The sequence below is a fragment of the Orbicella franksi genome, chromosome 9, assembly GCF_964199315.1.
Source record: "Orbicella franksi chromosome 9, jaOrbFran1.1, whole genome shotgun sequence".
Taxonomy (NCBI): Eukaryota; Metazoa; Cnidaria; class Anthozoa; order Scleractinia; family Merulinidae; genus Orbicella; species Orbicella franksi.
Genome location: NC_138153.1, coordinates 16,215,565 through 16,238,983, shown reverse-complemented (window position 1 = coordinate 16,238,983; position 23,419 = coordinate 16,215,565). Strand labels below are relative to the sequence as shown.

Genomic DNA, 23,419 nt, shown 5'->3' with positions numbered 1-23,419 from the left:
ATTTACTCTCTAATTTTACTCTTTATTTTTCCAAAACCTTACACCGGGACTAGCGGCCTCCTTCGTAGTTTGTGTTCTTTTGTGCCCTGTTTTGTTTTCCTCTTTCTCTGTTGTTTTTTATCTTGTACGCGCTTTTCATAATGAGCATGCTTCCCCAAATATAGACACAATATTTCAAATCAACTAAAAACAAAATCATTAAGTAGTTAAGAAATATATAAAAGTGTGCACCAGTACTATGTAACAGCGTGTGGTAACTAGTGGAAAGAAAAAAAAAACAGAAAAAAAAACTATTGTAATATATAGCATTATCTTTTGGTAGAAATTTAAGTAATGTGAAATTATTAGCGTTTTTTTTTTCTTTCAAAGTAAACTAGAAATCAAAGACGTTATTGTAAAAAGTATAAAGGGGGTTAATCTTGCCCCAATAATATCATATACAAAAGGAAGAGGGGAATAAGTACCGGAATGTTAGTGGTGCAAGTATGACCAAGTAAGTAGTAGATGAATGTTGTACTGAAACTGTGGTGTAAGTACTGTAAAGTAAGGACTGTAACGTAATTGTATGTAGGATGTTTCATGTAGCTGTTACTGATGTAGGGAATGTAAGCATTGTGTTGTAAGTATTTTGCATTGTGAGTAGTTTTTTTTCGTCTGTTAGTGAATAAATAAATTTAAAAATATATATTTTTTAAAAATTAAAAAAAACTTTAGCGATACGACCTATTTAAGCCGATAAAATCAAAAAGCAAAGGTAAATCAAGAGAAATTTCGTATCGGATTTACATATACACTAATGAATATTTCTTTCTTACATTTTTAATGGCTTTTAGCAATAAATTTACTCTACTTTATTGAAGATAATTTCTTAGTACACCTGTCACAATTACAAATGAGAACAGCTGATAAAATACTGACGTGGCCAAAAGATCTGTAGATATGATTTGGGTTCAGAGCGTTCTTGATTTTCCCTGAGCCATAACAGCTATACAAGATGATTCTGCAAAGTTTGATTTTAACCATTTTTCTCGTCACATTTGCGACTCGCGCTGCAGTACTAGGTAAGAGAATCAGATTGTACCTTTTAGCTTCATTGGGCTCGATAACAAAAAGAGTTAACCATGATTAGTAAGAAAACCTAAGACAACACACTCGTGTGTCAAACCTATATTCAGAGTTAAGAAATACAAAGTCACGTTGAGGCCTGTGAAAAGAAACACTTTAGACCACGCCAGAAAAGGCACCCTGGCCCAAGCTAAAATTTACTAGGCCACTTCCAGCTTGCCTTTGGCCTCTGTGTTAAAACGAGTCTTCGTGCAAAACCATTCATATCAGTGAAAATGTGTTCCACCTACATGTTTATTTTCATGCAAATCAAACCAATTTCATATGAAAGGTTTTGCACGAAGATTCGTTTTGAAACAGAGGCACAAGGTAAGTCGGAAATGGCCTATTAAGGGTAGATTTTTTTTCGTACGTATCCAATTCATGTGCTCAATACTTACTGTGCACTCTATTACTATGTCAAACTTCTTGGTTTAGACCAGGAGTCACCAGTCTTCACGCACTGTCCAAGTGGCATAACAATAGATGATGCTACAGCACTTGAATACAGAGTTGACTGGCAGGCGCCCACAGTCACGGACAATTCAGGCGTGTCGCCATCAGTAAGTTCCAACAGACATTCTGGAGAGCTTTTCGCCGTTCCTGGTTCGTATGAAGTGCTATATACGGCCAGAGATGCGTCAGGGAATGAAGCAACATGCAGCTTCCGAATAACCTTGAAACGTAAGTACGGAGCTACTTTATTCCAAGCACGGCGCCAATATGCTCATATGGTAAGTGTCATATAAAAAGTGTTGCATAATCAAACTTTCGTAATGATGTCGTTACGAAATTGCTAACATGGTTTCTTCTTTTTATTTACAGGCAAAACTTGCCCACTGTACGCAGCCCCTAAGAACGGAGCATTAGCTTGTCACAGATATGGCACGGATCTTTTCTGTGTGGTGATGTGCAAGAATGGGTTCGACTTTGTATTCAATCCTCCTTGGCTGTATTATTGTTCATCCGGACAATGGAACTTTTATGCCTTGCCTGGACAATCGTATTCGCGACAGCTTCCATGGCCTGACTGTTCAAGTAAGCCAATATTATTACTACTCCTTACTGTTAGTAAAGGTATACTGAAAAGAAAAATAACATTCACTGTAAACTTGTTGACGTTGTATACACTAAATTGTTGGATTGGAACGGCAAAATTACCAAGCGTTAGATATTCTAAATTCTATTATTGTTCTGCCAGACGATGGAGATCTTTTTTTTTCCGATTTAAGCTTCATTCACGTTTTCCTCAATTTAAGAAAACAATCAATCAGATATTACATTTGGCTTGACTTTGGCCTAAGTGAAACACAACTTATTATGTTTTGGCTTTCAGTTTCAGACACCGCAAACCCGTCTTACCTCAAAGCGAGATATCCCGACTTTTTCTTTCATGGTGATGCAAATGATCCTAACGTCCAAGCCGTCATTAAGACGAATTCCATTTCCTTGATGACCTCTTCTGTGGTCCCTCCATTCTTCTGTCTGTTGAAGCCGGACAAATGCAACGCGGATAACGTAGAGGTCTTTGCTGGCTCAGGTATAACAAAGTATAAAAAGGTGTAACATAATAAAATCGAATTAACCTTTTGTGAGTAAATAATGCTTGGGTTATTCCATTTCAATATAACATAAGCTTGCATAACACTGAGAGTTGACCACATTATCTAACAATAATAAAACAGGAATGTCGCAAGGAACTGCGCTCAAGCAATTCCATTAGATTAGTGGTCCCGACCGAAAACGGCACTTTCCAAGATAATGCGTCCAAGCTATTTAAGAGTCACTGACTGGAAATATCGAGAATGGCTGGCCAGGTTAGAAAAATCGAAAATCCTGAAACTTTGCCTAAAGAACGCTTTTAGGGAGCCACTTTCGAAAATATTATTCTGATTTTCTTAGAAGTTAAAGTCTTCGAGAAATTCGCAAGAAATGAAAATACAGCTTTTTGCCTCATTAAATATGCAAAAAATATCTGGAAAATTACATTGTTCTCGGTATTCGCATTGAAACAATATACAAAACTAGAACAAGGGGTAAACCTAGCATAAAAGCTTTACTTTTCTTCTATCTAACAATAGGAAGTTTTAAATTTTTCAAGCATTTTGAAGGATTTCATCGACCGTTGAAGAATTGCCTTCTCAAGCCCCTATGAAAACGGCAAAAATTGCATAGTTTTACGGGCTTAAAACGCATATTGGTATGTCCGATATGGAACTAAAACAGGTACTGTGCAAAAGAGTATCGTTTCTACTATAATAATATGGGAAACAATTCCTGGGCAATCGAGGTTCACACAGGTAAAATGCAAAAGTTCGCGACAGTCTCCTCTGAAATTTGCATAATGCGGTATGTTCAACTCTATTGTTGAGCACTCTAGTCTGTTTTTGTTCCATTTGTGCTGGTGCAGGTGCATGTGATCAAATTAATTTACAGCAAAGTAATACTGTGCTGTGCATGGTGCTCTTACAAAAATAAATAAATAAATAAATAAATTAAATTGTTAAATTTTAAAATGCGCCCGTAGGGCCAGCCTGAAAGGAGTCTCCGGTTTCAACTGGCGTATGTCGGATGGCGAGCTGTTGCATTCTGTCATTGCTCTTAGGAAAAAGCTGTTCTTGTAGATCCCTCCTCGTGTACCAGGGTTTATGTAGGTTGCCTGTGATCTTGTGTTGTAACTTGAAGGCCCCTTCAGGTGAGCTGCGATGGAAATCATGTTTCTGCCATGCAACGATTCATAAAAAAACTTCTATGAGGTGACATTTCCTTCTTAATTCAAGGGGTGGCCAGTCAAGATCGTTTAATAACTATGTCACAATGCCATCTTCCCTTCTGAATTCCCCCTTAATGAATCTGGCTGCCCGCCTCTGGATGGTTTCCACACTCTTCACATCTTTCTTTAGATGGGGATCCCACAAGCTGATGCATACTCTACATGTGGTCTTACCATGGCGATATACGCTTGCACCTTGGTCTGTTGAGGACATTTTGAGAGTTTCCTTTTTAGGAATGCCAGTGAGCGGTTTGCCTTTCCTGTTATATGTTTATGTGTTGGTCCCATTTCAGGTCTGACTGAAGCTAGACTCCAAGATAGGGGTGGCGCTCTACTGGTTCTAAGATCTTTCCGTAGATGGTATATGGGCTGTTGACTTTGTGGCTTTTCTTCCGAACACTCAGTTGGTGACACTTTCTGGTCTTGAATGACATCTGCCATTTATCTGCCCACTGTTGAAGCTAAATCCAGAAAAATCCCCAAAAGCATTCATTGTTTCCAGGGCTCTTTCAGCAGAAGCCACATCAGCACAGAATAAGTTGGTATCGTCTGCAAATTGGCTTAGTTTGATCTCTGAGCCAAAATTCTGATACCTTTTTCTTTTAATGAAATCACCGAACATTTTTGTTGGTGTGATTTATGCATTTAAGGTGGCTGGTACCAGTTTCCTCGCGCGGGGAGTAAATCATCATAGTGCGTCACGCGTGAGTAACACGCACGATAGAGGCGCGAGATTTAAAACCCGAAAGACCAAAACAAATATGGCGGCGCGCGGCTTTTTCCGCGCAAGGTCACTTTTGTACTGTTAGAGACGAAATTCGCATATAAAGGAGGCTTTACCTGCTAGAACAACTTAGGTCAACTCTGTGTTTTTAAGAAAAATTGTTTAGGGAATTCAATGTTTCCCAATTTCAAAGGCAACTCGATCAATCGTGACAGCCACCGGAAGCGTATAAAGGACTCCCAAAACAGCAAATCTACCCAGAATTTGTGTAAAAATCCTACACAGTAAGCCCAGGAGGTTGTCTTAAACGACAACTACAACTGTAAATGTTTTTTTAGTACCAAACAAAACAAAACGCCTGTTCGGAGCCCGCTCGCCCGCGCGGGCACACGAAGCAGTCAGCGGTAGTCAAAACGGCTCATGAGCAACTGCTGATCTTATAAAGTCTGGATTTTTGAATGCGTGTCTACGCGCGTGGGAATAACGGAACTCGCGAAGGCTTTTACATGAAAACAAGCTCGGTGACCCCTTCTTTTTATTGATTTAATATAATATTATCATTGAGAAGAAACGTCAAAAAAAAAAAAAATTAAAAATCCTACGTAAGGAAATTTGCACTTTGTGCAAATTGCCGTTTTTTCAAGTTTACAAGAAATCGGCTCCGTAAAATTATTTTAAAATTGTTGCGCATTTTCATTTTCAGACGCCAAAAGTTATTGATTAAAAAAACTCGGGGTCACCGGGTTACTTTTTGAGTTATTAGTGACATAAGCGAAAAATCAGGTCTGGAAACTCCTTTTGGAATGTTGCCATGGTAACTGCTGACGACAAAATAATAGCTGTTTTAGGTCAAGTATAAATTATATAATCCAAACCTACAAAAATATGACAGTGGCCCTGGTCTGTCTTTTTGCTTTATTCTTACAAAGTTATGAGCCTTCAAAAACCTAAAAACTGGTACGAGCCACCTTAAGGATAGATTTTTGGAATAACCAATTCGAATCGCACTCCCCTCGCATTTACAGTTGTAAGCATCAAAACAAAGTAAAACAAAACAAGGAAGTAACTAATACTGAATTTTAAAAAAAGACCTATTTTAAGAGTTCTTTCGCTCAGCAATCCAGTCCGTAGTCCCTACTTTTATTCAGCAGTCAGTTAATTATAATTTAAAGATCTTTTAAGTCCTATCTACTTTAAATCCTTACCGGTGCTCCTTTTGGCGACGTCTTAACGAATATTTTTTCCATCTATTATCCAAGTGCTGGCACTCATCTTATCTTTCTTCAACTTGTTTCCTTTCCAGAACAGCTCTCCTCGATAATTCGTAAGATTCTCGTTGATGAATGTATGTTGTTGCTCTCGGGACGCGTAAGCATAGCTTGTAAATAAGTAAGAGGTTTTCACGTTTTTAAGCTTGATTTTTGCTTTGCAGCGAAGTGATTTTACTTTATTATGCCTCACGAATTTGACAATTACTGGCTTAATATTTTTCTTTGGAGTTTATGTGATATTCTATATAATCCGATTTGATTTCGACGTTGATGACTCCAATACAAGGTCGTCGGTTGATATGTACGCGCTTTCAGGTACGCCCAAAAATTTCTACCGAGTTTTTACGTGAATAGTAATCTAGTTCATCCTATTTTACGTCCAATTTTTTCTTTTCTTCGATGTGATCGTTCAGCTTGATTCTTGTGTCGTTAAGCTCGTTCTCCCGACGTGTCATTTGCTTTCTCGGCTTTGGTAAGTTGCGTTTCAATCTTCTCCGTCTTCCTTTGTTTCGCAATTAGGGAGGATTTCTGCCCCAGAATTTCTTGCTAGAGTTCTTGGATTTTTAATCCCTGAGTGTCGTTGCGACTGTATAGTCTGCATGTCAACTCGCATCTCCTTGATATCAATTAGGTTTGCTTCGAGCTGAGGGGCTGCAACATCTGCAACCTCCGATCCTCAACACTATCCGCCATATTGGATCATTTCGAAGTGTTATCTCCTTCTTCCAAAGAAACTCTTACTTCTCTTTTGTGTTTTACACTAATCTTCTTCACTCAAATTGGCACTACACAGCATCACTCCAAGATGTGATTAAGGACAAAAATACCAAGGAAATATTATAGAACGAAGGGAATTATACTCCGCTTAAAACCACTTCCGACCATGTCGAGCTCACGCATGCTATCAAACTTCTACAGTGCGGTAATCCATGAACCTTGTCCGTCGGGTGTCCATTAAGTATTAGTTAGTATTTAATACAACTTTTACTATCTATTCGTCACATATACCATATAACTTTAGTTCCAGTAGACGAAGAGCCACCTGTATTCACGTATTGCCCAAGCGACATAGTAATGGATAATCTTACATCACCTAATGTCAGAGTTTACTGGCAGAGGCCTACAGTTACGGACAATTCGGGCGTCTCACCAACAGTAAGTTCCAGCAGGCAGTCTGGAGAGATGTTTGCTGTTCCAGGCTCGTATAAAGTGCTATATAGCGCCATAGATGCGTCAGGGAATAAAGCAACATGCAGCTTCCGAATAACCCTGAAACGTAAGTACGAAGCTAGCTTATTCGAAGCACCGCGCAAATATGCTCTTCAGTAACACTTGTTATGAGAAGTGTTACATTTGCCATCTTCACATCCCCCATAATACACCTTGTTTACTCCCAAAAATCTGAATAACCTTTGTGTCTTATTTCTCCCGGGTATCACAGTCGTCCCAAGAGAAACTGAAGACAATGATTATGCAAAATTTTGGGGGGCAAACAGGGTGTATCGTGGGGAATGTGGAAATGGCGTATAATCAAACCTTCGTTGCGATGAACACTATATCGAGGCTTCTCTAATTAAGTGAGTAATCTTGATTCTTTCTGATTCGCTAATTTGTTGCTTAGCAATGACGTCATTAGTTTTTACACACGAACACATATAGATAGTGTTAGCGGCATGTCATGGTCGCCAATAGTTCAAGTTTCAGTTATCGTGCACAGTATGTGTTTTTAAGTAAATTAAGTTTTAAGCTACCCTTGGCTATTTATAATGGTAATAGGACTGAGTGGAGTCCAATTCGGTCTGTAATCATACGAGTGATTAACAAAATCGGACGACCGCGAATCGGGAGTCCGATTTTTTAATCACGAGTATGATTACGGACTGAATTGGACGACACGACGTCCTGTTACCAATTAATCAAAACTATGACAAAATTCGAGAAACGAACAAACCATCGATTGAGCGCTGAACGATTAAACGTCGGTATGAATGCTAAAAAACACAGCAGTTTACTCAACAAAGTGCACCGCAACAGCGCGCGCAAAATGACGCGTACTGTCCAATTACAAGCATGACGCGTACACTGTCCAATTAATGCTCAAATCGGGCTGCTGATAGCCAATCACGTTTGAGAATTTTGTTATAGTTTTGATTAATAATGGTAATAAGACTGAGTGGAGTCCAATTTGGTCTGTAATCACACGAGTGATTAACAAAATCGGACGACCGCGAAGCGGGAGTCCGATTTGTTAATCACGAGTGTGATTACAGACTGAATTGGACGACACGATGTCCTGTTACCAGTTAATCATAACAATTACAATTTCCCACAAAAGCAAAAATTCATTTGAAAAAGAGCGTTTAATTAATAGTCATTTTTAAATATCATAATTAAAAATATGGAGAATAGCTTGCAAAATGGCTGTTACGTTTCTTTCAAAACAGTCATCAGAGACTAAACCTCCACAATTTTACAAAGTCAGTCTCTTGAATTGGTTACCATAGTGACTGTAATCAATGTTGTGATTGGTGGATTTAGTGGAGAGGACTTAAAATGATTGGCTCATGTAACTGTCCGATTACAGATGTCCGATTACAGCCAACTGTCCGATTACAGCTTTGCAGATTATTTAGAGCAAAATACAGCAGTTTATGCACCAATCACATTTGAGGAAATTGTAATTGTTATGATGAAAAGTGCAAGCGGGAACCGATGTGTAAATACAAACTATTTTCTATGCTTGTTTTTTTTTTGGACGTTTTTAACCTCAAGTACCTTTAGTCTTCTTCTTTTTATTTACAGTTAAAACTTGCCCACTGTACGCAGCCCCTAAGAACGGAGCATTAGCTTGTCACAGAGATGGCACGGGTCTTTTCTGTGTGGTGATGTGCAAGAATGGGTTCGACTTTGTATTCAATCCTCCTTGGCTGTATTATTGTTCATCCGGACAATGGAACTTTTATGCCTTGCCTGGACAATCGTATTCGCGACAGCTTCCATGGCCTGACTGTTCAAGTAAGCCAATATTATTACTACTCCTTACTGTTAGTAAAGGTATACTGAAAAGAAAAATAACATTCACTGTAAACTTGTTGACGTTGTATACACTAAATTGTTGGATTGGAACGGCAAAATTACCAAGCGTTAGATATTCTAAATTCTATTATTGTTCTGCCAGACGATGGAGATCTTTTTTTTTCCGATTTAAGCTTCATTCACGTTTTCCTCAATTTAAGAAAACAATCAATCAGATATTACATTTGGCTTGACTTTGGCCTAAGTGAAACACAACTTATTATGTTTTGGCTTTCAGTTTCAGACACCGCAAACCCGTCTTACCTCAAAGCGAGATATCCCGACTTTTTCTTTCATGGTGATGCAAATGATCCTAACGTCCAAGCCGTCATTAAGACGAATTCCATTTCCTTGATGACCTCTTCTGTGGTCCCTCCATTCTTCTGTCTGTTCAAACCGGACAAATGCAACGCGGATAACGTAGAGGTCTTTGCTGGCTCAGGTATAACAAAGTATAAAAAGGTGTAACATAATAAAATCGAATTAACCTTTTGTGAGTAAATAATGCTTTGGGTTATTCCATTTGAATATGACATAAGCTTTGCATAACACTGAGACTTGACCAGATTATCTAAAAATAATAAAACAGGAATGTTGCAAGGAGCTGCGCTCAAACAATTCCATTAGATTAGTGGTCCCGACCGAAAACGGCACTTTCCAAGATAATGCGTGGAAACTATTTAACAATTTATCAGAATTATTAGAAACTGTAAAGATTACAGCGCCTTTTAAAGACTTTCAAGTAAATTTTTTATGTAATAGAGTACAGAGTGATTAGTTAATGTTACTGAAATTTCAAATCCGTTAGTATTTTTTTTCTAGGATTACTCCATATTTTCACACATCACTCTTATTATTTTAATTTTAAAAAACGTATTTTTTTTCAATTGTAAAAAATGTAAGAGCCACAACAATTTATCAGAATTTATTTATTTATTTATTTATTTATTTAACATTATTTAATTCCTTACATGATTTCATTAATTTACAATATTGTGATCAAAAAAATAAAATAGTTAAATATATATTACATTATTATAGTTGCTTCTTGTTCAGGGGAAATTAAATAGAGTAAAGAAGATACAAATTTGTGGGGAGAACATTTTTCGTATCTACTGTAGTTATTCACACTTCTTATTATTCAAATACATACACTTCGAGCAATTATAATAGTCTCTTGCGTAGTTAATTAGATTATAACATATATTGTGGTGAGTAGGGTGGGAGAGATATTGACTGATTATTTATTAATATTATTTGAGGAGATAAAAAAATGATGCAAATTTGCTGGAGAGGGCGTTTTTTTCGTGTTTTCTAGAGTTTTTCTATTTTGTATTTTAATAAGAGTTTGTTTACAAAGTCTCTAAGAATAATTGGTTTGTCGTGTAATTTGCAGCTACAAATATAGTACCTCATGAATAGCATCGTGTAGTTAAGTTTCTTTACTAGCTCTTTATTATGCGGACCCTTGGTTCAACGCAAGAAATAATTCAGAATTAATTAGAAACTGTAAAGATTACGAGCCTTTTGAAGACTTTCAAGGAAATGTTTTAAGTAATGGAGTAGAGAGTGATTAGTTAATTTTACTGTAATTCCAAATCCGTAAGAATCTTTTTTCTGGTATTACTCCATATTTTCAGACATCACTCTTATTATTTCAATTGAAAATCACGTAATTTGTTTCAATTTTAAATAATGTAAGAGCCACCTGGGTGGATCTGTTAAATAAACCATTATTATTATCATTATCATTATCATTATCAGTATCAGTATCAGTATTATTATTATTATAATTATTATTATTATTATTATTACTATTATTATTATTATTGAGTGGTTTTCAATTGAGTGTCGTAAAACCAAACCCAATTCAAACCAATTACTTACCAATTAGACTACTAAGCCAATCTCAAACCGTAGCAAAACCAAAACTAAAACCACAGTATTTGCCAGATTACTTTCGACGCTCAAAAAAATAGTCCTCTTGAGAGGGGATATTTAACCGTACTGTTTTCTTTTTGAACTAAGAGAAAGTAGAATTCTCAAAACTAAATTATTTTGAGGTCAATTTACGTTGAAAAAAACTCGTGCCGTACTTCCGGCCACGTCGGGTAGCAACGTGATCAAAACAACTTCATAATTCACCAGTGTGCGCTAACATTGTTTCGTATAACAAAAATTTCACTTGTATATCTCGACAGATTTCTAACTTGAACACTGCTACTAACAGCTACGTTAATGCAGATTCTACAGTACATAACTATTTAATGGTCACGATGTGAAAATAGCTTACAAATCTTGCTGTATTGCACTCTAGTTCAGCTAGTTATTGTCGATTGCAACACGATCCACACATCTTTCAAATTCACAGTGCTAAGCGTCGCATGCAAGTAAATTTTTCTCTCTTCTAAATCTCCACAGATTTCTAAGTTTCATAGCCATATGAAAGCTAACTGAATGCAGGTTTCGGGGTTACGTAACGATTTAAAGGTCAAGATGCGTTTTATAGCCCAAAAATCACGCCGTATTTCACTCATGTTGTTGAATTGCAACATGAGCCAACTACTTTTCAACTTAACCATGCTAACCCTGTCATGTAAACATTTTTTTCTCCGGTACATCTCAACAGATTTCAAATTTAATACACCAATTGAAAGCTAAGTGAATGAAAATTTCTTACTAAGTTACGATCTGAAGGTCACGATGCAATAAAAAGCCAAAATATCATTCCGTATTTCACTAAAATAACCGTCAAATTGACTGTTAACCGTTTCAAACCACACGCTGTTTTTCAATTATTTTATCCAACATATATCCAGGGCATATTTCCTCAGAATTCCACGTTCATTGCGTCAGTTAAACCCTAAGTGAACACAGATTCCTAAGACATTTATGATAAGGAGGTTATGATGAGCTGAATACCTCAACTAGCCATTAGACTCAGTTTTTACCGCGTGGAAGAATCGTATCCAGGGCTGACAGGCGGCCCCTAAATTGACAGAAAATTGGCCCAAAAATGCACGAAGTATTTCTCCTTCCAGATTATCCCTTTATGATAACTTTCTCCCTGTGTTTTAAGCAACAGGGGCTATTCATTGCAGTCAAATTCCCCTTGTTCACACACCACGACTAGCTCCACTAGTCGACGCCATTTTGAATTTATCGAATTCAAACTTGAAAAATTCCGCCTGAACTTTTCAAGTTTCGATCGAAACGTAGCACATGCGCAGTTCATGGTATTGTCCCTTTAATGCAATTTCGAAGATCCTTGTTTATTTTTGTTGGTTGAATGCATTTACGGGTTAAATTTATCTGATTTAATGACGATGACGATGACGATGGCGATGACGACGACGACGAAGACGATGACGGTGACAAAGATGACGGTGATTATGATGATAATGATGATAAAGAGGACGATGTTGTTGACGGTGATGATGATGATGACGACGATGTTGATGACGGTAATGATGATGACGATGACGACGATGACGGTGACAATGATGATGATGATGATGATGATGATGATAAAACAACAACGCCAAGCGAATAATTTATCAAAAGAATTCGTGTTATTGCATGCTTAATCTGTGCAACGATTAATAAAGCAGTCGAATCCAAACGAACTGTTTATAACTAAATTGTTCACCGGGTAATTGAAGCTGTAATGACAATCTCAATCTTCATTCTCATAAATAAGAATTAAAATATTAAATGTTTGGAAATCTAAAAATCGTTAGAAAACTTCCGCATTTAGCGCTGCTAGCTGAACGGCATAAGTACTAAAACTGCGAAAGCTGAATCTTGAATCTAAGCACTTCGTCACTCTTGTAAATTAAAAAGTTTCCCTAATTCGCAATTAATTTTATAGGAAACGGCATGAAAAGAAATCCTAAAAATTTTAAGAAAATGAATGTTTAACAATTAGATTATGAACTTGAGATTTCTATCCAATAATCTTGCCATCTGAAAGTGTAACTGTTTACGGGATCTCATGGTTATTCAACAATGTAAGGTTTTTAAGTCATCCTTCGTTTAGTCTTCTCGGGAGCTGAATTAACTGGCGATATTTTAAAATCTTCTTACGAATGTTAGCAGAAATGGGCAAATGTTGATAATATAGATGTAGACGACCGCCAGCCACTGTACGCTACTGGCTCATAGGGTACGATAGCTCAGCCAATCCAATTACAGCATTTGCATTATATGTAGTATACTAGCAGTATTCATCTAATATATATCAGTAGAATTCTACTAGTATACTAATGCAGATGCTGCACTCTGATTGGCTGAGTCATTGCACACTATCAACCTTTAGTAGAATTCTACTAATATACTAATGCAAATGCTGCAATCTGAATGGTTGAGCTACTCGTATACTATCAGCCATTAGAATGCAGTGGCTGGAGGTCGTCTGTAAAATAACGACGTTTTCTCGTTTTTGCGAAGTTACGGAAGAACATTTAAATACAAATGAGAAGACTAAACTGAAGGACGTTCACTGTTTCGTGACTAGAAAATGCTGAAAAACCTGATGAGCGAGCGTACACAATAGGAAATTCCAAACGACAATTCAGTCCGCACGATTTTTCTAAAGTGTAAAGTTAAATAAGTTAAATAAGTTAAATAAGATATATAAAAACAATTGGAAATGGTTAGCGGCCTCATCAACTATCACCTCATAGAAATCTCGAGCTCATTATCTAATTGTTAAATAGAAATCTCGAGCTCATAATCTAATTGTTAATTAGTTATGCAGCGCTTTTGACCGTTATGCCATGGAATATCCCACAAGTCACTTGTACTTTCTCGGCACATACCAAGTTAATACAAGTGGCAAGTGTGGTATTCCATGGTATACCACGAGAGAGCGTTGCATAACTATCTTATACCATGCCATAGAAAATACAGTGGACAACACAATCATGCTAAACGTGAGGCACATGATGGGAAGGTCGGGTGCAACACTAGGGAGCTTATAAGCAACGACGACCACGACACCGAGGACGACGCCTAGAAAAAATGAATTTATATTTTACAAGTGAAATTCGCTAATGGTTCTAAACTCCTGCTCAGGCTAAATATGCAATGACAACGTTCAGTTCCAAATGAAATATGAAAAATTAGCCGTCGTCGTCCTCGTTCCTTAGGCGACCCAGAATCTTGTCATTTCACGTTGTTGTTTTGCAGAGGACGGCTAAGAAATGAACAAAGATTATAACGCACGTGCACAGCTATTGCTTTGCTCATTAAACCTCTTGTTTGGTGAGGTTTGCGTTGCCGTCGTCGTCGTGGTTTGCTTAAGCTCCCTACTGTCAAATATACAACGTTGACGGCTTTCCTGTATTCTGATTGGCTGTATTTTCTATGGCAGGGTATAAATATATATTCAATATAGACAACGTTAGGATGGTGTGATTTGGAAATCTGTTGGGACTGCATGAGGGGACTAGCTTGAGGCACTCAAATCCATAAGCTTCCATAAATTGAAGGAGTCGTATCCAAACTAGCTTTTACGAAGGTCAGAAGTGAGATGCTGTTGGTATATCAAACATTTCGTGCAATACCAGGACTCAGTTGCCGCTCTCAAAAACACCATATCATAACTCAACTCTAAGGCGTTTTATTTTCTTTTTTTGCTTTGTTGCAGCTTGAATCATCAGCTCAGAAGCACGGTGAAGCACAACTGGTAAAACTGGACCTTGCAAGAATCTGCTGAATCGATTCTGGAATTTAATTTGATGTACTTGCGACAGAAATAAATGTCCTTTGCTCTAAGAGGTCTCGTTTGAATTTTTTTTGTTACCGTGTTAGTCGTTACAGACACCTCTCCCATGCAATAAGACTGTCATTAGATAATTTAATAAATCTATGAAAAGTGAAGTGTTTGGGAATCTTTGAAAAGTCGCCAGATACCTTCCGCACTAGTCGGATCCAGCATCTCGGAACATGGTTCTTGCTCGCCTTGCATTGCAAGTTTAACTTTGTTAAAACCGCTAGTAATTGGAATAAATCGGAGAGTATCTTAGAGTTGTTGTGGCCCAATATTATTACGATGGCAGTTGTGACTGATGGAGTACTATCGACGACGAATTCAAGTCATTTGAGTGTTCAAAGGTTATTCAGATATGATTGATAATTGTTTCAGCGGTCATCACTAGTACCTATAATTACTACGTTCGTTAATTAAGAAATCACCTTTAATTTAAATGACTGTTTCCCGAGTTATTTGCTATAAAATAAAACTTAAATAAACTTCAAAAAATAATAATATCCAGGATCACTTTGAGGTCAAATCATCTAAAATTAAAAAATTGAAGTCTCAACATCCCATAAGACACAAAATTGGCGTAACAATAGTACAACACTACTAAAAACAGTAAAGCACGCAGTCTGAGAGTTTTAAATTTCCCAGGTAACCCTCGATCGTACCAACGTCATTAGTAAGACATACAAGAAATATTTTGCGTTATATAGATAACCCTCAGCTCGCTCTGCAATAGGATATTTTTTTGTTTTTGTGGTTATGACGTCACAGGACCCCTATAAGTCCGCAATCTTGGATTTCATTATTTTCTCAGTCTCAGCTTCACTAAAAAAAGACCGTCAGCACAGGTCCCCCAACTTATAATAAAAACAGTTGAAAACTGTGCTGTTCAGCTCATCGGTCAGTGACAATCGATCATACGCCTTACCTTCTCAAACTCTTTTTTTTATTTGCTCGAACAATTACAACAATTACAATTAAACTCACACTACAGTTACAAAAAAAAGTCCACGGAGTACGTTTCTACGCATTACAGTCTACACATTACATACAACCAACTTACAGTATGTTGCTTACAGAAAAAAGTACTTTAACTAACAGCTTTGGGTTAACACTTAGGACAGTGTTTGAACACATTTCCAAACACCTCGAGTTTCATCAAAAATTCTCCACTTCGCGTCGTTTTTTCAACTCTTTTCTCGGTGTTTGGAAATGTGATCAAACACTGGCTTTTAGACCAAGAGCTGCCGGTGTTCACTCATTGTCCAAGCGAAATCGTAAAAGATTATGCCATAACTCCTAAAATCTGAGTTGTCTGAAAGTTTCCATTGAGTTACTCTAACAGAGTCGATAAAAGTGCCGTTTCTGGTCACTGACCTGTATATTTTAGCAAGATGTATAAGCCTTCATCAGTTGAAAAAACCGCTTGATGATACGCGCGATTTAAAAACTGTTTAAAATTGAAACGTTGCGCGTGCTGTATGCGCGTGACATCAAGAGAATTTTAAGTGCGTGCCAAGCACTTGTAGACTTCGGGGATGACTATGTGATCATTCCCAGCATTCGGGTCTTTTACAGGCATCCAAGCTTCTGGAAAAAGCCGCTGATGATAATGTGCCTCATACCCGACGACTTCAACGTTTTCAAAATCCCTGTGATGATGACATTCGTGAACATGGCACGCAAGTTTGGAGTTATGATCGAACATCAAGACAGCCTTTTTGTGCTCGGAAACCCGCATCTTCAGCATCCACAACATTGACTGGGACTCTGCTCAGTACTTAACCTACAGTACAAACTATTTTCAACGACTGACTCTGGAAAGCTGGTACACTAACCAAGAACAAACGCCTCTTAACAGATGTCAACAACTACCGGCGCCTTACAAACGACTTATCCATGACGGAAACGAAACCGACAAACGGACTTCTAACAGACCGACTTAACAATACACGGACAAAAAACCGACCTATTTGACTAACAATAGACGGATCGAAACCCACCAATGACTGATGACAAACTTTACACGAGTCTTTCAGCCAATACCATCATGACTATACTGACCAATCACGTTCAACGGACCAGACTTATAACATCATCGACTGACAAACGCTATTCACTTGACTCTGAAGATGACTTCCGCTCAGGTTGTCGAAACGTCAGTCACCAACAACGGTTCTTTTCAGAACTACACTCATCCGGACGATCACACTATACGAACTACTGATACTCCTGGGTTCAAACCATTTACTATCACTTGAAAATTGTTGGAAAAAGAGGGTTGTTCGATGATAAAAATCTTTTTACACATTTTTTACAACACTTGAAAATGTCCGGGGGATATTGTACACTACAACGTCTTATAACTTACTGATACAAATATATGACCCAAATGATAAGCCTGAGCACTGCTTTTGTGAACAATTTAAGCATGTTTTGCTACCGGTGCTTAGTTGTTTATGCATACAGTAATCAATCTCAGCAGTCAAATTTCTTACTATTATTTTCTAGCTTTCTCGAAGCCCAACCATGCAGTGATCGAGTTGAGTCAGTATTCATTACAGTGTTCAATAGTACATCATACATCACATCAAATCACATTTCATTATCTCTAACATTCCTTTAATACTATATTCTTAATCAATTCTATTTTTATTTTCCCCAAGGTCTTTATTTACAGGGAAACTGATGAACATCCAAATTTGTGGCTTTATCCACAAAATTAGTGACATGAGAGCACTAGCACTGAAAGCTCCTACTTTGAATTCCACGTGCAAACTTTGCTCACAAAAGTTGAAGTAATAGAAGAAAAGCATCCAAGCCTCAAAGAAATGCAAGATAAGAGAGTACCAATAAATATTGATAATGTCCAAGAAATCATAGGTAAACGAAGAGCATTCGAGGAGGTGTACACAGCTGGTTACAACAATATCTTGAATAACACCACATGTTGTTAATTAGTAACATGACCATTCCTTTTCACAGATGCCCTTTAACCTTTCTCAATTTCAACAAATGTGAGGCTTCCAGCTACATGTATATCATGCAGTAAAGGCTAAGATCCTACAAAAAAGTGGTTGTGAAAGAATTAATCTTAGGGGGGAAAAGGCTGATGAAGATTGATTTTGACATTTGCAGATGAAACACTAAGCGCATAGTAAATTCACAGATAGGAAAGTCTTACATTATTGAAGGCATTAGTATGCATAGTTTTAATTATACGACATACCTCACCACATACAATGTATACATGTACCAGCAAACACAGTACCGTAGAGCAAGTGGATGTGATCACAATTAGTATTGAACCAGGACACCGAGAATCATCTGGTAAAGTTAATGTGGCCTCAGTCATGCCAAATAGTATGTACTTATTATATATCAACTCTATACAGTAGTTGTCTGACGTGTAACACAAAGATCCAGATAGTTGATCATAATTTTGTAAAGTGTCAGTTGTTGTTAATAAGTTCTAGACACATCAGTAACAGAATACATTAGTTCTTACCAGTGACTTGAACCAGATGCTGTACACTTAAAGTATCTTTGATACAACTATAAACACATTTTTATAGAAGGTAGCAAATAAAGTCACTGATTGTACCCAAAACTAACTACTAGAATAGTTTTCAATCAAAACCTTTACGTTTACAGCGAGTGACAAAGTCATCTTGTAAGCTGCATGACATGTACTTAGAATGGCATATACAGGGACCACTGAGTATCATTTGACTTGGGGTAGTAGCAAGCACATAGCGAGTGAGATAATTGGTCTTAAATAATTTGACACTGTACTGAGAGCTTGTAGCTGCAGTTCAGCCAGATTGTGTATCAGCGGACATTCTTCAAGTGCTAGGTAACCGCTCACTAGTCGTGCTTTCCGCCATTTTTGTGTTTTCGCATCGCGTGGTGCTTAGATTTAAACAAAATCGTTTTCCATCGGATCGTATCATGTGTTACCGAAGACCCAAACAATTATTATCACGGGTAAATCGTACATCCGTGTAATTAAGCGTTAAGGAAGCAAATTGTACGCCGAGCAGTACTCGCTACCTGTGAATAAACGTCGTTTTGGGTTTGAAACTCTTCTGGCAAAGTTACCTAGAAGCAGCCACAGAGCTTCAGAACTGCTGAATGTTTGACTTTGTCATTTGAAATTTATTTTTGTTACCGTGTTAATCGTTACAGATACCCACCTTTTGCAAAAACGATCTCATTAGATATTTCAAGAAATTTAAGACTAGAATTGATTGAGTTTCAGAAAATTTCCGAGTTTTGTCTTTTAAAAGATGATTTCCAGTCCGTTCTGCGCAGTCTCAGATTGACATGAAACTTTAAATTTACTTCATGTAAGTAGTTGCGAAATGTTCACATTTTGCGACGGCATGAAGCAAAATATAACAAAAACGTCGTGAAGCAAAACAAAAAACGTAAACAACTCTCCAGAGTGCGCAGTACGTACTGGAAATCATCTTTAAATTGTAATGTCTTTAAGGAATAAATTGTGTCAAATAATGTATGCAATAAATCGGAAGACTAGCTGTTTCATTGATGAGCCCTTAACAGATGTCCGTTCACGAGTGAATATTTAAGAATCGGTTCATGCTTAGCGAGGGCATATCGGATTATGGATGCACGCGGGAAGTTTGGAGGGCACGAAAGAAGCGTAAGAGTTGCTCGAGGCGATAACCGAGAGCAACTCTAGCTTCTTGGGTCTTCTCCAAACTTTCCAAGTGTATCCATAACTCGATATACGTACAGCTAAAAGCATGAACCAATTCTTTTATAACATGGCGACAACAACTTGGGCGCTAAAACATGTTTTATTTCTGATTGACTACGATTAGTTCTCACGATGCGCGGTAAAGGAAAAAAACGGTCATTAGGATCCTAACACGCCACAATCATTTGAGCAACAGTTGAACGAAAACGCTAAAGCTGGTTTCTAAAATTGTCAATGAAAAATTCACTTCGAATTAATTATAATGGAAATTTTGGCAAGCAGAGTCAAAAATACTCGACGAAAATTTAGACAAAAAAACTTAAAATACTCACGTTTAAGTAAACACCTTAGCTTGGCAAAAGTCAAAGGCTTGAAGTAGAGTTTGGATTGTTCAGAATAATTTTCACATTGCCGAAACTTAAACAAACAAACTGCACACGTCATTTTATTGAGCAGGGTCGCGCGTACGTAAAGATTTTTACCATGATGGCTCAATAGGAATTAGATAGGACCGGCACGCGCGCTTTGTTATAAATATGGATTTTATAGACATTTCCTGGCAATATTTGATGTTCTAATAACGGAGGCTTTGGACAAACAAGTAAGAATAAAAATCAGCGATAACACGTTTTGATGACTTTTTCATCATTTTCAAATTCGTAATAGTAAAAGTCAGATTCTTGACATGCTTATGAATTCTTTAAGTACTAAGAATGCGTGTGAAAGTCTCGTTGCATGTTACTAAAAACTCTACAACGTGGAATGTTGCGAGTGTTAAGTAAATATTAAATAGTTCTGCTTTGAGTCAGATTGAGTGTTCAGTTTAGAGTACTAGGGTTAGGGGAGGGGAAAATTGACTTTGCGGGCTTTCTGGATCAGGGGATTTTCACACTTGGGTGCTGCCCCAGGGTTGGCAATTTGACATGGCAGCAGTGTCTCTGACAGAAAATGGAAAATTGACATTCACTAGGTGTGAGCAGAGACGAATTTGACTCTGGTTTCCTTAAAATTGTGAAATTCCTCTGGGTCTACCCGCCCCTTTCCCCCGCCTAACATCAGATTACAACGTCTCGGATAATATGCGATTTCCTTCCATCACAGTACTTTCTTATAGAAAGAGCTTTAAAAATAAGATATTATTTTTGAGAACGGACAGAGGGTAATATGAAAACCTTTTTTTTTAGCTGAAAAACACACAAGATCAGAAGGTACAAGAAAGACTTATGGAAATGAACATAACAGCCACGTTAAATTTCCGACCCCAGGGTAGCACCTAAGTGTGAAAATCTCTTGATCCAGATAGCCCACCAAATCAATTTCCCCCCTCCCCTAGCCCTAGTACCCTAGGGCTTAACAGTGATAGTTTATTGTTCTTTCCAACAATACTCCTCTCAAAATTGTCTTTTTTTAAGGTAGTCCATATGGCTAGTCCATTTAGCATTCCATTTAGGTAGTCCATTTCGGTAGTCCATCGTGGTGGTCCATGGACTGGAGGTCAGCGAAATCTCTAGAACCCACGGCAAGTAGAGTCTGAAGCGCCGCGACAAAATGCTGGAAGTTTTTTACACTGAATGAATTCTTCTTTTAACTCAATATTGGAACGGGGCTTTGAAAATTAATATAATTCACGGTAAAAGAAACTATGATATCACGTGTAAATTTAAGTTCAGGCAAAGTAGAATTTATAGATAGCTCACCTTTTATTGAATTTTTTATCTTGAACTTTTATAATGACATTGTAATTTTAAGAAGTAGTAGTTTTAATCTCAAATCATTTTAAACGCTAATTCCTATAATGATATTGTCATTTTAGGTAGAAGTAGTTTTAATCTTAATCACAAACATTGTAAAGCGCCATTGAACTTTGAAAATGAAAGCTATATAAATTCACGTATTATTATCATTATTATCATTATCATTATCATTATCATTATCATTATCATTCTCATTCTCATTCTCATTCTCATTCTCATTATTATTATTATTATTAGCTCTAGTTTTTGTCACACTCTCTTTTGTTCCAATAAATTTGCATGGCTGCTGAAATTATTATTATTATTATTATTATTATTATTATTATTATTATTTTTATTATTATTAAACGCTGATGTGGATTTGCATGTCGATTTCGTATTTTTCAGTTTGGATGTGTTTGTTCGCGACCTTAAATTCACCGGACAAAGTAAAACACTTGTGTCCGACATAAATGCTCCGTTTACAATCCGTATTAAACACTGCCTCCGAATCACACCTACTTTGCCAATTTTGCAAAACAAACATGGACGGTCGCAAAACGTTTCCAGTGCAACTCGGTTTGAACTGTAGCATTCGAATGTAAAATTATGAACGATAGGTGATTTTCCTGTAAGGAGCCCACGTTTGGTTAATAAGTAATTAGATTAGAAAATATACATTATTCAGAAGCGACAAAAGGTTTATGCTTGACACGTTATTAGTGCAAATCTTTGTTTGCGAAGAGTGAAAAGCAAATAACAAACAAACGTGATTCGTAATATTATGAGAAAAAAAAATATCGTCAAATGCAGCTAAAAGTATATTTGTTGCGTACATCTTTTCAAAATTCGTACGCGAAATGGTATCAAAACACCCATCGCTTTGCCACCTTCCATAAATTATTGACTGCACTAGCCAGCTGTGATTTTTGCACACGTGAACAAGCCACGCAACACCAACGCAAATTAACATAATAAAAATTTGTGAAACAAATAACATCCTACATAAATTTTTTGCCTTCCAGTAACTTTGGCGATACAACCTATTTAGGCCGATTAAATCAAAAAGCAAAGGTAAATCAAGAGAAATTTCGTATCTGATTTACATATACACTAATGAATATTTCTTTCTTACATTTTTAATGGCTTTTAGCAATAATTTTCCTCTACTTCACTGAAGATAATTTCTTAATACACCTGTCACAATTACAAGTAAGAACAGCTGGTAAAATACTGACGTGGCCAAAAGATCGGTAGATATGATTTGGGTTCAAAGCGTTCTTGACTTTCCCTGAGCCGTAACAGCTATACAAGATGATTCTGCAAAGTTTGATTTTAACAGTTTTTCTCGTCACATTTGCGACTCGCGCTGCAGTACCAGGTAAGAGAATCGGATTGTACCTTTTAGCTTTATTGGGCTCGATAACAAAAGGAGTTTACCATGATTAATAAAAAACCTGAGACAACACACTCGTGTGCCAAACCTTTATTCAGATTAAGAAATACAAACGTTGAGGCCTGTGAAAGGAAAAACTTTAATTTAGACCACGCCAAAAAAGGTACCCTGGCCCAAGCTAAAGTTTAATAGGCCACTTCCAGCTTGCCTTTCGCCTCTGTGTTAAAACGAGTCTTCGTGCAAAACTATTCATATCAGTGAAAATGCGTTCCACCTACTCGAAGGGGGCGTTGGGATTTTCGGTTTTGCATATTTGGCTAATTTTTTTCTCGGTTTTTCGGTTTTAGCTTTTTAAATAGAATAGAATTGCAAACCGGCCAATTTTTTATCCGGATTAGTCTCGTGCGGGAGTTAATGAGGCCAAAGACATGCTAGATCAAAATTTTGACTTTTTAAAGTATAATGGTAGTAAACCTTGCTACAAAGTTAATGCCACTTTTTTAAGGTACTATGGTGTAGTCTGCGCTCTGGCAAAATTAAAAAAGTCTTTTCAGGAACAGGCTACGATGAACTCTGAAGACCAACTCACTCGTAGTCAAAAGTTACTATCGCCCTCAAGCTTTTGCAAAGAGGCGTATCAGTTAATTGCAGTTGTCAATGGAATCACTTCAACAACTGATAAAAGCCAGAGCAAATAGATAGCTGACTGTGAAAATTACGAAAACTTGATAAAATGGGACAAGTCATATATTTTGCCTTTCTATTGCACGAAAGAACTAAACTTCAGACTTTCCAATTTAAGCTTCTTCACAGAAAAATTGTAACGAATGATTATCTCTCTAATAGACACATG

At 37.2% G+C, this 23,419-nt stretch overlaps 1 protein-coding gene across 2 annotated transcripts; it reads left to right on the top strand.

Annotated features, from left to right (window-relative positions):
- The first annotated feature begins 1,719 nt into the window (after positions 1-1,719).
- On the top strand, positions 1,720-14,778 carry LOC145497090 (sushi, von Willebrand factor type A, EGF and pentraxin domain-containing protein 1-like). Of its 2 annotated transcripts, XM_081476889.1 has the most exons (6): positions 1,720-2,142; positions 2,441-2,644; positions 6,894-7,148; positions 8,675-8,887; positions 9,186-9,389; positions 14,598-14,778. In XM_081476889.1, exons 1-6 carry the CDS (start codon positions 2,013-2,015, stop codon positions 14,600-14,602), a joined length of 1,011 nt encoding a protein of 336 aa, XP_081333015.1. In that variant the 5' UTR covers positions 1,720-2,012; the 3' UTR covers positions 14,603-14,778. The 2 variants fall into 2 exon arrangements, with proteins under 2 accessions (XP_081333015.1, XP_081333013.1); XM_081476887.1 differs by lacking the exon at positions 14,598-14,778 and having other exon boundaries at positions 8,675-9,224.
- Positions 14,779-23,419: the final 8,641 nt, after the last annotated feature.